The 20,605-nt window shown below is 34.1% G+C and overlaps 3 protein-coding genes and 1 long non-coding RNA gene across 5 annotated transcripts; 3 read left to right on the forward strand and 1 right to left on the reverse strand.

Moving 5' to 3' along the window:
• Positions 1-1,880: 1,880 nt before the first annotated feature.
• Positions 1,881-3,617, forward strand: LOC104737734 (putative aquaporin PIP1-4). Its single transcript, XM_010457988.3, has 4 exons — positions 1,881-2,303; positions 2,507-2,802; positions 3,071-3,211; positions 3,340-3,617. The coding sequence occupies exons 1-4, from the start codon at positions 1,973-1,975 to the stop codon at positions 3,433-3,435; spliced, it is 864 nt and encodes a 287-aa protein (XP_010456290.1). The 5' UTR covers positions 1,881-1,972; the 3' UTR covers positions 3,436-3,617.
• Positions 3,579-4,450, reverse strand: LOC109128511 (uncharacterized). The gene is made up of 2 exons (XR_002034960.2): positions 4,090-4,450; positions 3,579-3,957 (listed from the first exon to the last, which is right to left on the reverse strand). It is a non-coding gene; the product is annotated as an uncharacterized LOC109128511 (long non-coding RNA).
• Positions 4,451-12,768: 8,318 nt separating this feature from the next.
• On the forward strand, positions 12,769-15,895 carry LOC104737735 (putative glycerol-3-phosphate acyltransferase 8). Its single transcript, XM_019235179.2, has 4 exons — positions 12,769-13,688; positions 13,772-14,087; positions 14,744-15,218; positions 15,325-15,895. The coding sequence occupies exons 1-4, from the start codon at positions 13,375-13,377 to the stop codon at positions 15,726-15,728; spliced, it is 1,509 nt and encodes a 502-aa protein (XP_019090724.2). The 5' UTR covers positions 12,769-13,374; the 3' UTR covers positions 15,729-15,895.
• Positions 15,896-16,756: 861 nt separating this feature from the next.
• Positions 16,757-20,589, forward strand: LOC104737737 (ascorbate transporter, chloroplastic). Of its 2 annotated transcripts, none has more exons than XM_010457990.3 (12): positions 16,757-17,259; positions 17,548-17,616; positions 17,697-18,046; positions 18,154-18,261; positions 18,346-18,501; positions 18,594-18,809; positions 18,894-19,103; positions 19,204-19,341; positions 19,498-19,599; positions 19,877-19,942; positions 20,031-20,115; positions 20,308-20,589. In XM_010457990.3, the coding sequence occupies exons 1-12, from the start codon at positions 17,205-17,207 to the stop codon at positions 20,403-20,405; spliced, it is 1,653 nt and encodes a 550-aa protein (XP_010456292.1). In that variant the 5' UTR covers positions 16,757-17,204; the 3' UTR covers positions 20,406-20,589. The 2 variants fall into 2 exon arrangements, with proteins under 2 accessions (XP_010456292.1, XP_087338165.1); XM_087482039.1 differs by having other exon boundaries at positions 18,912-19,103.
• Positions 20,590-20,605: the final 16 nt, after the last annotated feature.

The raw sequence follows: 20,605 nt of genomic DNA on the forward strand, positions 1-20,605 counted from the left end.
GTATCTAGAGGCAAGGACTAGTAGTTGTTAAGTGTAGAGTCCACGTAATTGAGTTGTAGCAAGTAGTATAAGTAAAAATGTAGTTTTAACTTGTAATTGTTTATCTCTCCTAGATAAAACTTATTTGTTCAACCAATACGCATGCTTTCCAAATTCGGATACCTTTTCTAATTGTTTCTCCACATGTCACATTTAACCCATTGAACTATATTTACATTTTTGTTATAAGTATAGTAACACAACGTTAAACTATTTTTGTTAAACTATAGTTACATAAATTAGTTAAAAAAGTGAGATTACTAGAAACAAAGGTACAAAATTTTAAAATTTCTCAAGCAATCAATACTTGTTAATGTCATCGTTAATAATCTCTTTATTGTATTACTATTTCTTGCTTTTTTCAAACATGCTACATGCATATGAAGCTAGGAAGGTCACATTATAGACATAGATGCGGCTTGGCCTTTGGTCGGGACCGTCCCAATAAAACAACACACATGTTCAACGGGTTTCTTCCACGTGTCAAGAATATGGTGGCTGGACGGTATGTGACTGAGTGACTATGCGTTGTGGTTGCGTTTCGAAAATGAATACGTAATGAATTCACTTTTTTCTTTTTTGTTGGACAAAACGTAATGAATTCACATTATGTCTTTTTCACGACACTGTAACTATGGTACTAATATTGAATTTTTGAAAGTTGGAGAATTTCGAAGATAAGATTGTTGGCAACGAAGCATGTGATCCACAAGAGAAGCAATACACTCTCTCATCTCTGAGCTGTCAAACCTTTACATGTCAGCACCTAGAAATGGTAACTTATATTAAAAAAATTAATTTGTTTACTTGCATGCTTCCAATCCAATAATTGAATTCTAACATCTGAAATATTATACGATTTTATTCGATCCACAACGAATTATAAATTGGAAAAAATGAGAGATCTGATTTAATAATGCGAGGCTTGCAATTTCTTTTAGGCGAAACAGTAAAAAGCTAACGAAGTAAAAGTGAAAAAAAAAAAGTTATAAGGTCCTACCATTACAACACATTTGTAATTACATATCTTTCATCAGTACGTAACACTGTTTCTTTGTCAACGTGAAAACGGATTTTATAACTTTTCATTTTTTTTTTCTTTCTCTTTCAGGAATGAATAGTTGAATATTTAAAATGATATTATCTAGTCTATAAAATGAAGCATGGCATTATACCATAGTCCAACGAAAATGACTTTTCATAAAAAAAGCTGTCAAATTTTTTCTCCAACGGTCAGATAATTGCTTCGTTGGAGAGAGAGAGACATGATTTTTACCATTTCAACTATTGGGCTTTATTGGCCTCAGTAACAATTTTTATCGATTCGCGTTACCGTCCAAAAAAAGTGGACCACAAACAAGATATTATTATCTGGCAAAGAAAAGACAACTCAGCTTCTTTGTCTTTTTTTTATACGAGAGAGCACCACCTCTCGGTACGTTCCAGAACCCTCTCCTCTCTTCAGTCCTCCTCCATCACATTTATTTATTTATTTTAATACTACAAAATCACCAAACTATTCATTAGTAACATAATTAATTCATTCAACATTCACCGTCATTTACTCATGAATAATAAATCCACTAATAATAGTCTAATAACACGAGACAAGTTGACAAAAAAAAAAAATGTAACTAGACTAGTTTAATTTCCCCAACTTATAGTAACAACTATTCACAAATGGGTATACAATACAACGATCTCACTATGATTAGGCAATACAATACAAAGATAATAATAACCCATGAAATAAATGCTTGGAGACGTTAGGCAATTTCTTTATATAATTCTATCCTATCTCTCTATAAATGGACTCTGTATCCACCACACACTCTCTCCCACACACAAGAGAGAAAGCTCACAACTTTAACCAACCTTTCGGGAGAGAGAAAAACCCTAAAAAAAAGAAGAAGAAGAAGAAGGAGAGAGGGAAATGGAAGGCAAAGAAGAAGATGTTAGAGTGGGAGCTAACAAGTTCCCGGAGAGGCAACCCATCGGCACATCTGCTCAGTCCACCGAGAAGGACTACAAAGAGCCACCTCCTGCACCACTGTTCGAGCCTGGCGAGCTGAGCTCATGGTCCTTCTACAGGGCCGGAATCGCCGAGTTCATAGCCACTTTCCTGTTTCTTTACATCACAGTGTTGACAGTGATGGGAGTCAAGAGAGCACCAACCATGTGTGCCACTGTTGGGATCCAAGGCATCGCTTGGGCTTTTGGTGGCATGATCTTTGCTCTCGTCTACTGTACTGCTGGAATCTCAGGTTTTCCCCTGGCTCCCTCTATTGAAATCTCTGATGGGTTTCTCTGTTTTTGTTCTTGCGTTATGTGCTCTGTTTTTAGAAAAGTAGGGAACTTTCTGGTCTCTTGTTGCTTGGGCTAGTCTAGATCTGTCAATTACTGTAGGTTTCTTAGGTAAAGCTCGTATCTTTGTGTAACATATGTTTGTGTGTTATGTGTTTCTTAGGTGGACACATCAACCCTGCTGTGACATTCGGTCTGTTCTTGGCAAGGAAGCTGTCTCTGACCCGAGCTGTGTTCTACATAATAATGCAATGTCTTGGAGCCATCTGTGGTGCCGGAGTCGTCAAGGGTTTCCAGCCAAAGCAGTACCAGACTCTCGGTGGAGGTGCCAACGGTGTCGCTGACGGTTACAGCAAAGGTTCTGGCCTTGGTGCTGAAATCATTGGAACATTCGTTCTTGTCTACACCGTCTTCTCCGCCACCGACGCCAAGAGAAGCGCCCGTGACTCACACGTCCCGGTATGGACCCCTCCTCACTCTCTTTAGTGTCGGTTTACTGATTTGATTTGTCTAATTAGTAGTTAATGGTGTATAGCTCCGGTTTATAAGTTGTCTAGACTAAGAAAGCTACTGGTTACTCCCCGTTTTATTTGGTTCAATTAGTAGTTGATGAGCCAATTAGTTCCGATTTATAGTTGTCTAGACTGTGAGAGAAGCCACTGATACATTTCTTGGTTCGTTCCGGTTGATGAGTAATACTAATAACAAATTGGTCATTCAATTGTAGATATTGGCACCACTCCCAATCGGATTTGCAGTGTTCTTGGTGCATTTGGCGACAATTCCAATAACCGGAACCGGAATCAACCCAGCAAGAAGCCTTGGAGCCGCAATTATCTACAACAAGGACCACTCATGGGACGACCATGTGAGTACACTCTTCATCTTCTTACAACCACATATGATGAAAAGGACCACTCGCTGAAAAATATATATGATAATTGATTTATGTTCTGATCGTTTTGGATTTTGTTTTTGTGGTTGGTTGGGTTGCAGTGGATATTCTGGGTTGGACCATTCATTGGAGCAGCACTAGCAGCGCTCTATCACCAGCTGGTCATCAGAGCGATACCTTTCAAGAGCAAGAGCTAAACAAAAGATTCCCACATGTCCAGATTTGTTCTTCTTTAGTTTCCCTATGCTTATCTCTCTATTATGTAGCTTTTGTTTTGCAATGTATATGCGGATTTGGGATTTGTGAAATTTTCTTTATGTGTCTGTTTAATGTAGAAAACTATGGTTAATCATTTTATATATGCTGTTTAAGTTAAAAAGTCCATCTAAGGCTCGAGATGCAATAAAAGAGAAACCAAAGAGGGGGATGTTTAGGGGTACTGTGTCTGTTGGTGGGTTTGGGAAGGTACACTAGTGAGAAAGTAGTCAATAATCATCACAAAGAGAGGCTTCTTTTGGCTTTGCTTTTTTCATGACGGGCTTCTTAGTCTTCTTCTTCTTAGTCTTCTTCTTAGTCCTCTTCTTCAAAACGTGGCGGAGGTGGAGTCTGAGTCAGGTGAAAACATGAACATAAATGAGCTATACAGGTGATGAATACTGACTGAATAGAGATTACCTTGGTTGAGGCGGGGAGGCTGGAGTAGCCTCAGACAGTTTCCCCTGATGCAAGTTTGTAAGAATCAATGAATAAGCAAGCCGATTACAAAACAAAGGAGTGTTTGCAGACAAACAATCTATATATATGTATATATATATATTATAATGATAATAATTAATAAATATAACCTTTACCTGAGTATGAGATTCAGATTCAAATTCAGATTCAGAGTCAGAGTCAGAGTCAGATAGCTGCTGCTTATCATAATCACTTGGACGACGCTCATTGGCTTCAAACAAAAACGGGCGGCGACGTAGGGCTCCAAACGGGCGACGTGGGGTGAGGAGACTATGAACAATACAACCCTGATGATCATCGATACTGGGCTTGCGAGGATACATATCGCTGAGAGATATAAAAAAAAAAAAAAAAAAAAGAAGATCAAAGCCTACAAAGCAATTCCGGTGTGCAAAGAAAAAAGTGAATCGATGATATCACAGATCGTATCAACCAACCAATTTGTATTCTCTCAAACGAAAATAGAATCAGCAACGTAACGCGATATTCCTAAGAAATCTGAAATTTATCTTTTTACCAACTACTCCTGACTGAGAGAGAACTAGGTTCTGACCGCGCTCGGTTAATTTCAAAAACTAAATTTGTAATCAAATTTGCAATATACTAGATTTTCACCCGCGGTACACCGCGGGGCAATTTTTTCTTAAAATAAAAATTTAAAATTTTAAGTTATAATTGTTTGTTGATTTTGTTTAGTGTTTGAGATTGTATAATTGTATTTAGATTGTTAATTTCAGGGTTAATTCGTGATATATTGCATCATATTTGTTTTTTACATAATCGTAATTTAATTAAAAAATTTAATATTCTAATATAGATGATATTAATAAAATAATGATATGATGAACACCGAATTAATAATATTTTAATTTATATTTATATCAACCCAAATTTGTCCTGCTATATAATCCGTCAGATGATATTTAGAACTAAAATTTATTTAAAACAATTTTTTGGCATAAGCATTTAATTTAGTATTTACTTAAATTACTTTAGTAACCCACGAGATAAATTTTACTTTTACATGTTACATTTTTACGAATACCTGATTTATTTTTAAAGTTAAATAATTTAATTTATTGTATTTTTAAAGATTTAATCCATAAATTGATATATAAGTAATTTGTAACCTATTATTTTAAAATTTTAATATTTTGAAAATGATTTAAACGTCAGAATAAGTTTTAATTAGCAAATAAAGAGCATCATTGTAATGAAGAAGTCATATTTCTGATTTGTTTAAGTAAATACGATGATGGTTATGTTCTGTCAGTAAAAAAATATATTAGACGAAGAGTTGTTAGTTTTGGTAAAATCCGACGAAGTCCCGGCGAGTCTCGGTTTCTACTCTGGGCGACTCCTTTTCCGACACCTTTGTTGCCAAAAATATGAGTATATTCGTATTAGAAATTTTTATTTGTCTCATATACTCTGTAATAGACGAATTTTGGGAACAAAGATTGCATTTTTAAAAAACACACATTTTTAAAATTGGGGCTGATTTGTAAATAAATAAACATGATAATGACTCATATCTATGTAAATAAATGATTTTTATTCGTAGGTGACCCGTTAAATCACAACAAAATAAAGTGCACCACATATTTCCAAGCTAAGGAGACATGGCTAGTAACTATGTTAATAAAATGTTGTCGTTGTGTAGGTGACCCTTAACAACAAACTAAGTAGACGCAGCCAATCATCATCCTCAGCATGCTATAGTTAGAATGGTTAGTTAATAATAATGACTGTTTGCGTAAATATTTTAACTAAAGTCTAAATTTGAGAAAGTAAGTCGTTTTTTTTGGATGATAAACAATTTAATTTAGTAAATGCATTTGAAACATGAAATTATACACTATAGGATCTGGTAAAACAAATGAACCATCTAATTATATGTTTACGTTGGTGTACATTACTTTACATAGAGTCTTACTTTACGTTTTTGTTATAATATATAATCTTGTTATAAATAATATTACCACTTGCTTTAATATATAATCTTGTTATGAAGATGGACAATTACTACCATCAATGATTAATATAATTACAGAGTTTGAAAGTTAGTTCAAGAAGAGATTAATAATATGTTCTCAAGCGGGAGCAAAACATTATCACAAGTGATAACTTCTAAATTAATAATTCAGATTGGAGCGTTAAATGAAGAAGCAACGTTCGATTTCATATAGGACACATGAAAATGGTTAGTACCTCATTTATCCCTGATAGTAACAAACTTTAGGATTAAGAAAGCATAATTAGGTGGATACATGATCTTTATAACTCGATTGCTACTCAAACATAAAAATTAGAACTAAAAACAAAAATTATCATAAATTAACATAGATTAACAAAACAATATTATAGACGATAAAATATACTTCAAACGAAGATGATAAAATATTGCCATTAGAGTAATTAAATTTTGCTTGCTTTTGCTATAGAGGAAGTGTTTATCGTGTTTAGTGAGTTTAGATGTTGAGTCTTATTTATAGTATTTTGAGAGGGAACGAAAATCTTGATGACGAAGTTGAAAAAAATCTTCGCCAAATAAAATTTTTGAAACAAAATTAATTGGTTTAAACATATATAATAGAATATGCTAGTAACGTTTATTTTGACAATATATTACAATTTCCAAAAAAAGAATAAAACAGAATTTGAAACCGAATCTTAGCAATATATGGAAAGATCTAATATTGGTTTCCTTTTTTGCAGATATTTCGAAAGTAAATTAATGTCGATTGTTTGTTTCACACCGAGTCTTAGCAATATATGGGAAGATCTAATTAGAAGAAATAAGAAGAGTAATAAAGATTGATTGCCATATATATAAATCATATATAGAAAGAAATTCGTAATTAAAGAGAGCGAAAATTTTGGAAGAGAATCGTATATTACACTGATTTTGTTTGAAACCTAATCATAATTTAACAAATAATAAATTATAAATTAAAAATATTAAATACAATGGCAGTCTTGTAAATAGGTGGCAAGTTCAGGATTTATTTGCAAATGTACTTGCAAAATGTATATATAGATAATGTATATACGGATTATTTTTGCAAACCTATTTTTAGTAGGGTTAGACCTTCGGGTAACCCGTTCAGGTTAGGATATTACCCGATCAAGTTTGGTTAAACGGGTTTAGAAAAATAGAACCTAGTAAGTATTTTTCAATATATGGGTTCGGTTTAGTTCGGGTACTATCGATTTCGGGTCGGTGCGGGTTACAAATTTGAGAACCGATTAGTACACCGAGTACCCAAAAATAATGACTTGATATAGCATTTATATTATAACTTTTGTTTTTTAAAAAAAAAGACATAAGAGTATATGTAAAAAAATATAAAATACTTAAAACATGTTTGATATAAATATTTTGGAGTGGATGTAATTCATGTTTCGTCTTGTACTTGAATTCTAGTTGTATAGAGAATGCATTCCCAATAGTGAAGATTCTCGATATATGACATTTCCGATATTTGACAAAAAAAAATTATTCCCGATTGGAAACGAGATGGAACGAATACAAAAATTACCAAAATACAATTTGGGACAAACACAAATATAGTTCATAGTATACTTCTATATCATATAATAAAACAATATTACAAAATTAGTTGACTTTTTTATTCTTATTATTTTATGTCTCCTTCATCTATATTGCATTACATTTCTTTTGTTTTTAAAATTTTAATATTGTAAAATACACTTTAATGCCTTTTAAAAAACATGTTACATATAAGATTGTAGTCGTCGATATAATTCAAAAATAAAATAATATTTTCGAGGAAAATAAATAGATAAATTAGCTCAAAATAAAATAATATGGTTAGATATAATAATTATTTATAATACGTTCTAAAGGTATATCATTATATATATAGGTGAGAGTTTATGTTGCTTTTAATTATAAATAGTAAGGATCACAAAGTTTCTTTTAGTTGCTTTGTGGTTATTTTCAGTTTTGGGAATTCTTGATCACAAATATTTCGGAGTGGATGTAATTATTTGATCGGTTTATTAAAAGATAATTAATAAACTAATTTACAAACACAGTAACCACCATCAACATTATGAACACAAAAAAATGGTAGATTGTTTTTATTATGAGAATTATGTGTTTTTGTAAATATTATTTGTAGACAAAAAATCTTAAATAATTTCAATATTGTTTTTTTTAAAAACAGTTGAGAACTTTATAACATAAAAACAGAAAATTGAATAATAATGAGAAGGCAGAATATATAAGTCAAATTTCATTTTTGATGTCTCAAAAATCATTACAAATTTTAAGTAAAGTAAAGAAAAAAATGAAATGTCAATTTGAAACTAAAATAATTCCAAATGGCTTTTATCTCAAAATATATAACTAAACTAATTATGTTTACATATATAAGTTTAAATTTAATTGCCCGATTTTGATAGTAACAAATTTACTTTTTATAAATTTGAATTTTAAATTAGTTGTTTGTAATTGGATAGTTTCATTTAAATGCATTAAATAGTTTGAGTGATTTTAGGGATTAAATATGCTTGTAGTGAGTATTATTATTTTACTCCCGCTGGATAGGATCCAAATCCTTTCAAACCGGATAGCATAGGATCCGCGTATTTTTTATTTAACCCGACTACAAACGAACCGGGGCACTTTAGGATCCGCGGGGTTTTTTAGTTTTTATTTTGACCAAACTACCATTTTCTCTATTTTTTGTTTGTTCTAACTTGAATGACATTACATTTAATAATAGAGAATTTTATGACTATATAATGAAAAATATTTTTCTTTTAATAGTATAAATATATTTAGCTAATGTGAGACTCTACATACACTTTTATATATCTTTTAATATATAATCAAATTAAATTTTTTTACATATATAAATTTTTGATTTTTAATTCTTTTTTATCTATACTAATCATGATTAATTACTTAAATTTTGTTTAGGAAATATTGCAAAATCTAAACTAAATAATTATTTGTTTTTATCTAATTGTATTAAATTGATTTATTATTTTCGTAAATATCTCACAGTATAAAACCAAATCAAATATGTTTATATATATATATATATATATATGGAACCAAACTTTAAATAGCTTTTAAAGATATTGAGTAATTATCGGTTCTATTTATATGGCTGTAGAATTAAATTGTGATTTTCTTATATATCAAACAAATTGATTAAATTCATTTTTTGAAAAAATCTGTTTGTATACGCATCTATACTAAGGTTTTCATATTTTTAATAGTAAATATATACTAAGGTTTTCATATTTTTCGGTTTTTTCCATATGTATTAAGATGAATTAATTAACATAGTTTTTTGGTTAAGAAAATTTAAAAATCTAAAATAAAAGATAATATTCAAATATTAAATTAGATTTCTATAAATATCTCAAAATCTAGAACCATTTACGTTATATATACAATTTCAAATTTAATAATTTGCTTTTATGGTAACAACTTTAAATCATTTCCAAAAATATCGGCTAATTTAATTTTATAATTAATTTCGTAATTATTGTTTCCATAAATATTAGATTTTCGAATAACAGATTTTGTTTACCATATATTGTTTTTTTTATTATATAAGTAATTGGACCTGTTTGGCAACATGGATATATGATATGTTTTTTTTTTCCAAAATCTTGTTTTGTACTCCCCGGTTAATAGTATAGATGATTTTTTAGGTTTTCGTAATTGCAAAGAAACCCCTTCCAAAAATCTCAAAACCCTAGCTAAATATTTTCATGAATGTCCATTTCCAATCTCTTTATTCAAAAAAATTACTCTTTCTTTTATTTTTAATGACGATTACGTCCGGTCCGCTCAAGTAAAAAAAATTTATGCAGTTTGCTTTACTGGTTTATGCTCAAATGGTCGGTCGTCTCGGAACTTATTAGGCAATGCTTTCTATTCTTGGGTTACCTTTCTAAAATTTCTCGAGAAATGTCTTGTTATTTGAAATCATAATTTTTCTATTTATGCTGATTAATTATTTCTAGCTCTCTCATCACCAATATATTCTCACATATTGATAATGAGCTATTATAAAACATATTATAAAACATTATCTTTGCTTGCTTCCCTTGCATACAAAGATGCAAACATATTATAAAACATTTTCTCAATACAATATTGAAGAAGAAAATACATAATTATATGATAAAAAAATAATGTAAAAATATGGTTAATGCCAATTAGCATTTAGTATATATTCTTTGAGTTCTTTCTGACCTTTGTGTTTTTTTTTTGTTTTTTTATTTTATTTTTAGTCTCGGATTCTGCATTCGAAGTTCCTTTTTGGTGGGATTTTGCTAATACCCAGTTGACTGCTGATCAAGTTGAAAAGATGGAAGATAACATAAATGCTTCTCCAAGAAAAGTACATTGGAGGCTTCATCCGGCTGCAAAGAAGTTTGCAGCAGGAAACGTCAACCTCTCCTTTATTCGTGATAACACTGAAGTCCTTAAGTCTCTCGGTTTTAACGTGAGGAGTTCAAACAGGTTCAGTCCCCATGGGTGTAATAAATGTGATAAGAAGAAGAAGCTAGATGGAGACTACTATGAATTTTGGTAACTACTACGAGAGAGTTAAAGATATCGCAGATCGGATGATTATACAAGATTTACAACGCCAAGTACATACTCCTCGCTTCAGGAGATAAGGACTTCAAACTACCGTTCGAGATCTTAAAAAACAAGGGGTATACAATCTTTATCGTAGCCAACAAAAGCGCAACAGTGGATTACATACAATGTGGAGATAAGGCGTGGGCTTGGGAAGACATGCCCATACGAGCTTTAGAACCAATCTGGTCGCCGAAGAAGAAAAGGTGATGTTTTCTGACGTAGTGTTAAGATTTAGAAAAGGGGTGTAATATGGTTAATGTCATTTGTTTATAACTGATACAAATAATTAACATCAATTTTCATAATTTTTACAAATACTAACACCATTGCGAAATTTAACATCAATATTTTGTAATTGACACATATTAATAATATTAACTACAATAATCGATAGAAATATTAATTAATGTAAAATATATGCATACCACTTCCAAAGTTATTTATATAAGTAATTTAAAAAAAAAACTAATTTGCATCAATTATAAACAATACAAATATATAAAATAAGTGACACAAATCAGTTTGTTTTGTAGTGCAACCGTTGTTCATACATAATTTTGCATAATTGTGTCGCCTCCATGCGTTTTCAAATACTAACATAAATCAAATTAGGCTCCCATTGAAGAATATTTCTAATATGTTATCATTTAATAGTAGTCAAACACTTGGTCTAAGAACTTAGCATTATCCAAAATTCCAACATGTCATATCATGTTAATTAACAACTTGGTTTAAGCATTGTCGGACCTTATAGCATTATACAAAATTAACGATGAATTAGTCTTACATCATTTTCCTTAGGGAATTAGAACCTAAGAAAAGCATGTGTCCTGCAACGCATTACTAAACTAACCTAGAGATCAATAATTAATTGCATAGTAGAGAAAAGATAACTCAACATATATTTCAAGAAAATGGGCCAACTATATCTACAAAAAAAAAGGCATATTGCATCAATTATTGTCAGAAAATTAGCCCATGGTAATTACTAATTAGAATTATTAATAAGTGATGTATATTATATATTTTAAGATCAATTGTTAGAACCAATGTTAATATTACCTCATTCAGCATCAATTAATTGAAACTCATGTAAATCAATATTAATATGTAGCATCAATTAAAACAAATCGACATAAAAACTAATTTTTACATCAATTAAATAAAAGATTCAAATTTTGTGTTGATGAAATAAACAACTCTACAAGAGGACAAACAATATTATAAGATTGATGAAATAAACGTATCATGTGTTGATTAAATAAACAACTCTACAAGAGGACAATCTTTTTGTAAAAGGTAGAGAAGGGATTTACCCACCGGATTGCTTTGGCCATTTACGCTGGTCCGTGTGAGTTAAGGTATACAAGAGCTTAAAGTTGGCAAAAAAAATTAAACAGAGCTATATTCTGAAAACTCGGAAGAGCCTTTAACGTTAAAATCGATATAAAGAATATATTATTACTTCTTTCTTTTCAGAATCCATAAACAATTTAAAATACTGATCAAGTACATAATATATATTCTTGATCATACATAAATGTCCGGCTCAAAGCGGTGCATGCAACTCCCAACGGTCGAAGAAACAGATGATAATGCTCAAGTGAGAACAAGATCTATGTAACTTACACAACGAAGACTTCTTTGTCGTTGCTGTAATCATACATTTTTCTACTAATTAATGATATTCTAATCTAAGCTGGATGAAATCATAAATGAGTATGTTGTCTTAGGCAACTTGTCAAGTTGGAAGCAGAACATACATACTCTTCATAAAAGATTTCCCTGCAAGTTTCGCTTCAACATAATTTTTGAACTTAATTAAATCTGAGACAAAAGTAGATGACACAATTCAAATTTGGGTTATATATAGAACATACGAAAATTCATGCTAAACTCAGAAAGACGTTCGATCGGAATGCGACTGATAGTCAACGATCTCGCAATACATATATAGATATGTATACATGTCGGATATGAAGTCATTTTCATATAATAAATATGACATGTGGCCATAGAGTTTTACGTTATTTGTGGATATGACACGATTGACATATATAGCAACACAAAGATGACATATAGACAAATTACAACCCACTGTATTTAATTTTACGGCCTTCTATATATGTAGGTGAGCGGCTGAACTACCTACCTTGTGTTGTGATCGCTTTTATTTTCCTCATCTATTCAACCATATCTTTCAGAAATGTCAATGATGTCTAGGATCAAACTCCTGTTAGAGTTACGTAGATGAATTTATACGTTATTTGTGGAGTATTTATCTTGTGGTCAAACCTTGCAATGTCAATGATGTCTAGGATAAAACTGTGTTAGAGTTACTTAGGAGAATTTTTTTATCTACTCGGTATTAGCTAAATACATATACACACAGCATATATTTAATTTAGACTTTATTGTGACTAGTTTTTCCCTTTGTAATGTAGAGCATATATATAAACTTTATCGTGATTAGTCTTCTCTGCTTCCTATAAAAGGTTGTATTGAACATTCTCCCATAATCACTATTTATAGATTCCAATTGTTATATCACGGTGGTTGTTTTTTTATTACAAAAGAATAAAGTCAAATGATGAGAAATCTCAATTGGTGTGATAACCCACCCCATTTTGGTAATTTCAAGTGAATTCTATTGCATTTAAAACAACCAAGGTTCCCTCTCTTTCATTCCACACTATTTTCTTTTAGAACCTAGCTACATTAACGAGAGAGATTGAGAGAGAGAGAGACTCGGCGAGTGAAGATGTCTTCTCCGGATAAGAAGAGTCGAAACTTTCCTCCGATAACAGAATGCAAAGACGGAGAGTATGACTCGATCGCCGCCGATCTCGACGGGACTCTGCTTCTCTCAAGAAGCTCGTTCCCTTACTTCATGCTCGTCGCAATCGAAGCTGGAAGCCTATTCCGTGGACTAGTCCTCCTTCTCTCGTTACCTATCGTCATTGTTTCTTACCTCTTCATATCCGAAGCTGTAGGAATCCAAATCCTCATCTTCATCTCCTACGCTGGTCTCAAAATCCTTGACATCGAACTCGTCTCTCGCGCCGTTCTTCCAAGGTACGTACGGCCTCCATTATCTACAGATCTAACAACGATATTTTTGAATTTTATTCAATTTTTTTACGATGATATTTTTTTAGGTTTTATGCGGCGGATGTGAGGAAAGACAGTTTTGAGGTGTTTGATAAGTGTAAGAAGAGGAAAGTGGTGGTGACGGCGAATCCGATAGTAATGGTGGAGCCTTTTGTGAAAGATTATCTTGGTGGAGATAAAGTTTTGGGAACAGAGATTGAAGTCAATCCCAAAACCAATAGAGCCACTGGATTTGTCAAGAAGCCTGGTGTTCTTGTTGGTGATCTTAAGAGGTTAGCCGTTTTGAAAGAGTTTAGCGACGAATCACCCGATCTTGGCCTCGGTGATCGAACCTCCGACCACGACTTCATGTCTATATGCAAGGTAATTTATGTTAATCCGGTGCTATCTATATTTAATTGTGCATTTCGCACTTTGACTAAGTAGTTAATTATCCTCAAATTAAGTTCTATATTAAGGACATAAAAACTATTATTACGTTATTGAGTACTGTATTGATTAGATTAGTGTGTGTAGGACAAGTTTTGGAAGTCTTTGTACTGATTTGTGATTACTGTTCGTTTATTTATTTATTAATCTTGTCGTGTACTATTCATTAACTAGGCTAAACAATAGTACTCCATAATTTAACTTGTTGACTTGTTTAGTGTCATTAATTATGTCTACGCGTGAATGAATCTTATAAAAATCATAATGTTTTTTTTTATTTAGGGAGTAAGTAATTAGCAAGGTTCATAAATGTACCCAAACCTATATCAGCTCTTCACGGGACCCTCTCGATTGATTTTTGTTTTGCTTTCTTCTCCCCCAACCACCTTTACTAGTACCACCAACATTTTGGGGCTGTCCATTTAATGAACACACACTTCAAATAGTTCAGAAAAATATCTTTATTTCTTTTTTTTCTTTTAAAGCTTAGTTGGAATATTGATTAAACAATTTAGAGACATGTTATATTATCCTCCTAGTACTTTCAGTTATACATCTGAAATGAATAACGTTTTTTGGTATAATAACAGAAAGGTTACATGGTTCATGCGACCAAGTCAGCCACAACAATTCCCAAAGAACGTTTAAAGAACCGCATAGTCTTCCACGACGGGCGTTTAGTGCAACGTCCAACCCCGTTGAACGCCATTATCGTATACCTCTGGCTTCCCTTTGGTTTCATCCTCTCCATCTTTCGCGTCTACTTCAACCTCCCTTTACCTGAACGCCTTGTCCGTTACACTTACGAGATGCTTGGGATTCACTTAACCATACGTGGCCACCGTCCTCCGCCTCCATCCCCGGGAACTCTGGGCAACCTCTATGTCCTTAACCACCGTACGGCACTTGATCCCATCATCGTTGCCATTGCTCTTGGACGCAAGATCAATTGCGTTACTTACAGTGTATCTCGTCTCTCCATTTTGCTTTCTCCTATTCCTGCTGTTGCACTCACCCGTGACCGTGTTGCTGATGCTGCCCGCATGAGAAAACTTCTCGAGAAAGGTACCTAACGTGGGTCTTATGTATACGTTCACATTAATCGTAAGAGGAGAATTAAAAATAAACAGAGTGAGTTGAGATTTTGATATGCTTTGGTGGTGTATAACAGGCGACTTGGTGATATGTCCGGAAGGCACGACGTGCAGAGAAGAGTATCTACTGAGATTTAGCGCTCTATTCGCGGAGCTAAGCGACAGGATCGTGCCAGTAGCGATGAACTGCAAACAAGGAATGTTCAACGGGACGACAGTGAGGGGTGTGAAGTTCTGGGACCCTTACTTCTTCTTCATGAACCCAAGACCGAGCTACGAAGCCACTTTCTTGGATCGCTTGCCTGAAGAAATGACTGTCAAAGGCGGTGGGAAGACTCCGTTTGAGGTGGCCAATTACGTCCAGAAAGTTATCGGCGCTGTATTGGGATTCGAATGCACCGAACTTACCCGCAAGGATAAGTATCTTTTGCTCGGAGGTAATGACGGCAGGGTGGAGTCAATCAACAACTCGAAGAAGTGAAAGTCCAAAAAGAAGGGTTTTTATAGTTAATTGCCATTGACTTGGGAGTGAAGCTAGGTCATATACGAATTTCCATGTGTCATTTGCTGGATAAAGGAAAGTTTTATAGTTTAAGATGTATTGGTTATTGTATTTTTTAAATATATAAGCAATTTTTCTTATATAAATGTCGAAGGGGTGTGAAAGGCCAAAAGCTATTTTGTGATATGCTTCTTCGGTTCAGTATATGGGATGAGAGTATATATGATGAAAACTTTATATCTAAATAGCCATAATTTAATGTGAACATAGAAGATGCCATGATAGTTGCTACCGTGATCAATTCATAACTTAACTTACTGTCGTCCAGCACTTGTCGACAGTAAACTATAAATGAAGTCGTATGGATTCTAAACAGCAGCACTTGATGAAAGCATACTATGGACAAACATACACATCCTCTTTACATCTACTTACAAGACATCCATCTATAACTAAAGAAAGAGGAATTAAGAAAAGTTACTTTACAACTAGCAGACAAAGAGAATTCAGAAGCTGCAGATAAATTTAGCTAAACCAACAACTAAACTACTAGTGAAATTACTAAGACCATCATTAGTGGTGGTTACTCTAATGGCAGTAACGATGAGCGTTACTCAAAATAATATATTTTATTATTTTTTCTTTTAATATTGTTATACATTTAAATAATAAATCTGGAAAAGAAAATTAACCTATGAGGAAGTGACAGCTGGTTGAGAACCGATCCTCCCGGTGCCAGGAAAAGAAACGTTACTTAATTTTTGTGCACCTTTATTATTATTTTTTTATTTTTAATTGAAAGAATCCTAAGAGTAACTATCACTAAAGATGCCCTAAAAACTACACATGTACACTCTAAACGAAAAACACCTTGGGTTGAGAATAACGTCTGCTAAGCCCAATCATACTTGTTATTATTATTACATATTGGAATTGGAAGCCCAGTGAAACCCAATAGTGACGTATCAATGTTTTATTCTTGAGTTAACCTACCTGTCTTTTTCTTTGGGTGAGGTCATCTTCGGCTGTAACGGCTCAGATATTTTCCACGCCATGTACCAATAATACCCTCGGAAGTTTACCAAAGGAAATAAAGAAGCGACAGGGGGGGACTAGGGGTAGGTTCGTAATTGGGAGAGCAACGGAGGTTCCAACGAGTAGAAGATGATGTGCCACGTGTCACTATATCGACCCACCCTTTGCCTCTTCTCTGGTTCCCCATATGGCCACTAGTCTGATGAGTGATTTTTTCCCGCTTCAGCGTCTCTCTCTCACTCTCTCTCGGCTTTATCCCCCTCTTCTCTTCTCTTCTCCTCTGATTTTTTTTTTTTTTTTTTTTTTCGAAAGCTTCGTTTACTCCGCTTCTATGGAAGAAGAAGCTTAAAATCTCTCTCTCTCTCTTCTTCTGATTCCTTTGATTAAGTTTTCTCTTTATTCTGAGAAGCAAAAGGCAACATGGCCCTCGGTGGCTTGATTTCAAACCGGAACTTTGGTTCCTTCATCGGTTCAGGTATCTTGCTCCTCTTTCACTTTATTAGGGTTTCTGGTTGTTTATCGTATTATATATATATATATATATTAGTGGAATCGATAGGCTTTGAGACCCTAGCAAAAACTCGCTAGCTAGTTTCTCTATATACAGAGGCAGATATCATTAATGTGTGCTTGGCTTTGGCTTTTGTTGAAGAAATTACTAAAGTCTTGTGCAAACATTCACAATTGATTCTCATCTACCTTTGGTATCCAAAATCATTCGTGTTTTGGAGCTAATACTGCCTTTTGTTACTTTGTATTGTAGGCAATGGTTGTCAGAGATTAGGCAAAACTTGTGCAGAGGTTTCCAACAGATTTATGCTTTTTCCTAATGGTACTTACTTCCCCATCTTTCAATGCCCCCTTTTGTTAAGCAATTTTATTCTATCTTTTAAGCATTTTTTGTTATTGTAGCATTGTGCCGTAATCATCAACCATGGAAGATTTTGTCTCTTCAACCTGAATTGGGGGGACACATGACATCTTTCCTTCAACCAAGAATGGACTGTAGAGTTAGGTTTAGGAGCAGTATCAACGACTGTGGAAATACCAAGATCAACAGATCTCGTGCTTACTACAAATCAGAGGATTCCGATATTACAGATGGAGTTGTTGATTCCCTGCCATCTGTTGACGGTTCAGCTGAAGCTATTTTAGTTGAAGGTAATCTACAGAACGCATCTCCTTGGTGGCAGCAGTTTCCTAGACGCTGGGTCATCGTCTTGTTATGCTTTGCGTCGTTTCTTCTATGCAATATGGACCGTGTAAGTACTATTATATCCTGCTTATTCTTGTACAAATTCCAAGGATATATATATATATTTTCACTATACTGTGTCTTTTACTTAATGATGAGATGCTTTTGTGGCAGGTGAACATGAGCATTGCCATTCTTCCCATGTCACAAGAATATAACTGGAGCAGTGCAACTGTTGGCTTAATTCAGTCCTCTTTCTTCTGGGGCTATTTACTTACTCAGGTCAGTTCTATGATTACAATCACTCTATGTAAGATGTGGTTTGGTATAGAGCTCAAATCCGTGCTCATCTTCTCTTGAATATAGATTCTGGGAGGTATTTGGGCAGATAAGTTTGGTGGGAAGGTGGTTTTAGGTTTTGGTGTTGTCTGGTGGTCCTTTGCCACAATCATGACTCCTATCGCTGCTAGACTTGGTCTCCCTTTTTTGCTTGTCGTGCGGGCGTTCATGGGAATTGGCGAGGTTGGCCCCTTCTATAATTTCCTTTCTATTCCTAGTCTTGTCACAGACCTGTACAACTTCTCACTGCCTGGTTCTGTCTACCTTTGTTCCAGGGTGTTGCTATGCCTGCTATGAACAACATGCTCTCTAAATGGATCCCTGTCTCAGAGAGAAGCAGATCGCTTGCACTTGTCTATAGTGGCATGTATCTAGGCTCTGTTACAGGATTGGCATTCTCTCCTATGCTAATCCACAAGTTCGGATGGCCATCTGTTTTCTATTCGTTTGGCTCCCTTGGAAGTATATGGTTTATGCTATGGCTTAAATATGTATGAACTTTCTCCCCAAGATTCTGATATCTACGAAACTTCCTAGAGAACTATTTATTAAAACACTTGTATGTTTCCTTTCAGGCATATAGCTCTCCCAAGGATGACCCGGACCTAAGTGCAGAAGAAAAGAAGGTCATCCTCGGAGGTAGTAAACCACGGGAGCCTGTTACAGTTATTCCATGGAAGCTAATATTGTCTAAACCCCCTGTCTGGGCTCTCATAATTTCTCACTTCTGCCATAATTGGGGAACTTTCATACTATTGACATGGATGCCTACATATTACAATCAGGCATGGATCTCAACTTCACTTATATCCTTACGTTTTAATATGATTGAGAACAAGTGAACAGAATCCTGTCTTCTATTGTTGGTCTTTGGTCACGTTGCAGGTCTTGAAGTTCAACCTCACTGAATCTGGGCTCCTATGCGTCTTGCCATGGCTAACCATGGCTATTTTCGCTAATATTGGAGGTTGGATTGCTGATACTCTAGTGAGCAGAGGTCTTTCAATTACAAACGTTCGAAAGGTAAGAAATACACTCTTCTACTAACTCAAAGGCCAGACTTGTTATGCTGCTTTCAGTTACAGGAGTGACAACAAATACTTTATAACAATAGACTATTATCATCATGAATCAATTAAGGCTACTTACTTACTGCTAATAAACTGTTCAATGTCGCAGATTATGCAATCAATTGGTTTTTTAGGTCCTGCCTTCTTCCTGAGTCAGCTGAGCCATGTCAAAACTCCAGCAATGGCGGTTCTCTGCATGGCATGCAGTCAGGTATTCGTGTCAAAATATCGTATGATTAAAAGAGCCATAGAATTATGCATATGTGAGTGTACATATTAAGTTTGGAACTGTTAAAAACATGTTTGCCGTTTTTGATTTCACACCGGCCGTGCCGACACAAAGATTGTTCTTCAGAGAGTACAACTATAAAATTGAACATGACTTAAATGCAATGTCGGGCAACTAAAACAGACAGTTGTCTCTCCCTTGGAACTTTATCATGAGTTGTGTACAGCTCTGACATAAAGACTTATGTTGTACCCGACAGGGCTCTGATGCATTCTCTCAGTCGGGTCTCTACTCTAATCATCAAGACATTGGCCCACGATACGCTGTAAGATAACATGAAAATTCTCTCTCTCTGTGGATACACTTTGTCAACAAACTTGTTCGACTTCATTAACTATGCCTTGGGGTCGCAGGGTGTGCTCTTAGGACTTTCAAACACAGCAGGTGTCCTCGCTGGTGTCTTTGGCACTGCAGCTACTGGTTACATCCTCCAACGAGGTATTTTTTAAAATCTATATCCACATTCTTGCCAATCATACAGACACAGATTTGGGCCAATGATTATGATCTCTAGGGTGGACTTGGTGTGGAAATCGTGATTTCTTTTGTGATATTTATGATCCGTTGATATCCTCTGTCTATTATATTATTAACCAACGACTTGCTTTATTTTTGTACCTAAATATTTAGGCTCATGGGATGATGTGTTCAAAGTAGCAGTCGCACTGTATCTAATTGGAACTCTGGTCTGGAACTTGTTCGCAACCGGAGAGAAAATTCTCGACTAGACCTGACCGCAAACCAAGTTTATCAAATAGCTGCAGTGAGATTGTGTGCGCAAAGCTTTAAATTTTTCCTTTCACTGCTATCCATTTGATCTGATAGTGAGGTCAAATGTGTGAAAATGGTTCCCTGGTCTCTGTTTCATAAAGGAACAAGTTTTTTTATAAAAAACTGTATTTGTTTTTAGTATATTTTTGGGACTCTT

The sequence above is a fragment of the Camelina sativa genome, chromosome 13, assembly GCF_030686135.1.
Source record: "Camelina sativa cultivar CO46 ecotype springtype chromosome 13, ASM3068613v1".
NCBI classification, from domain to species: Eukaryota; Viridiplantae; Streptophyta; class Magnoliopsida; order Brassicales; family Brassicaceae; genus Camelina; species Camelina sativa.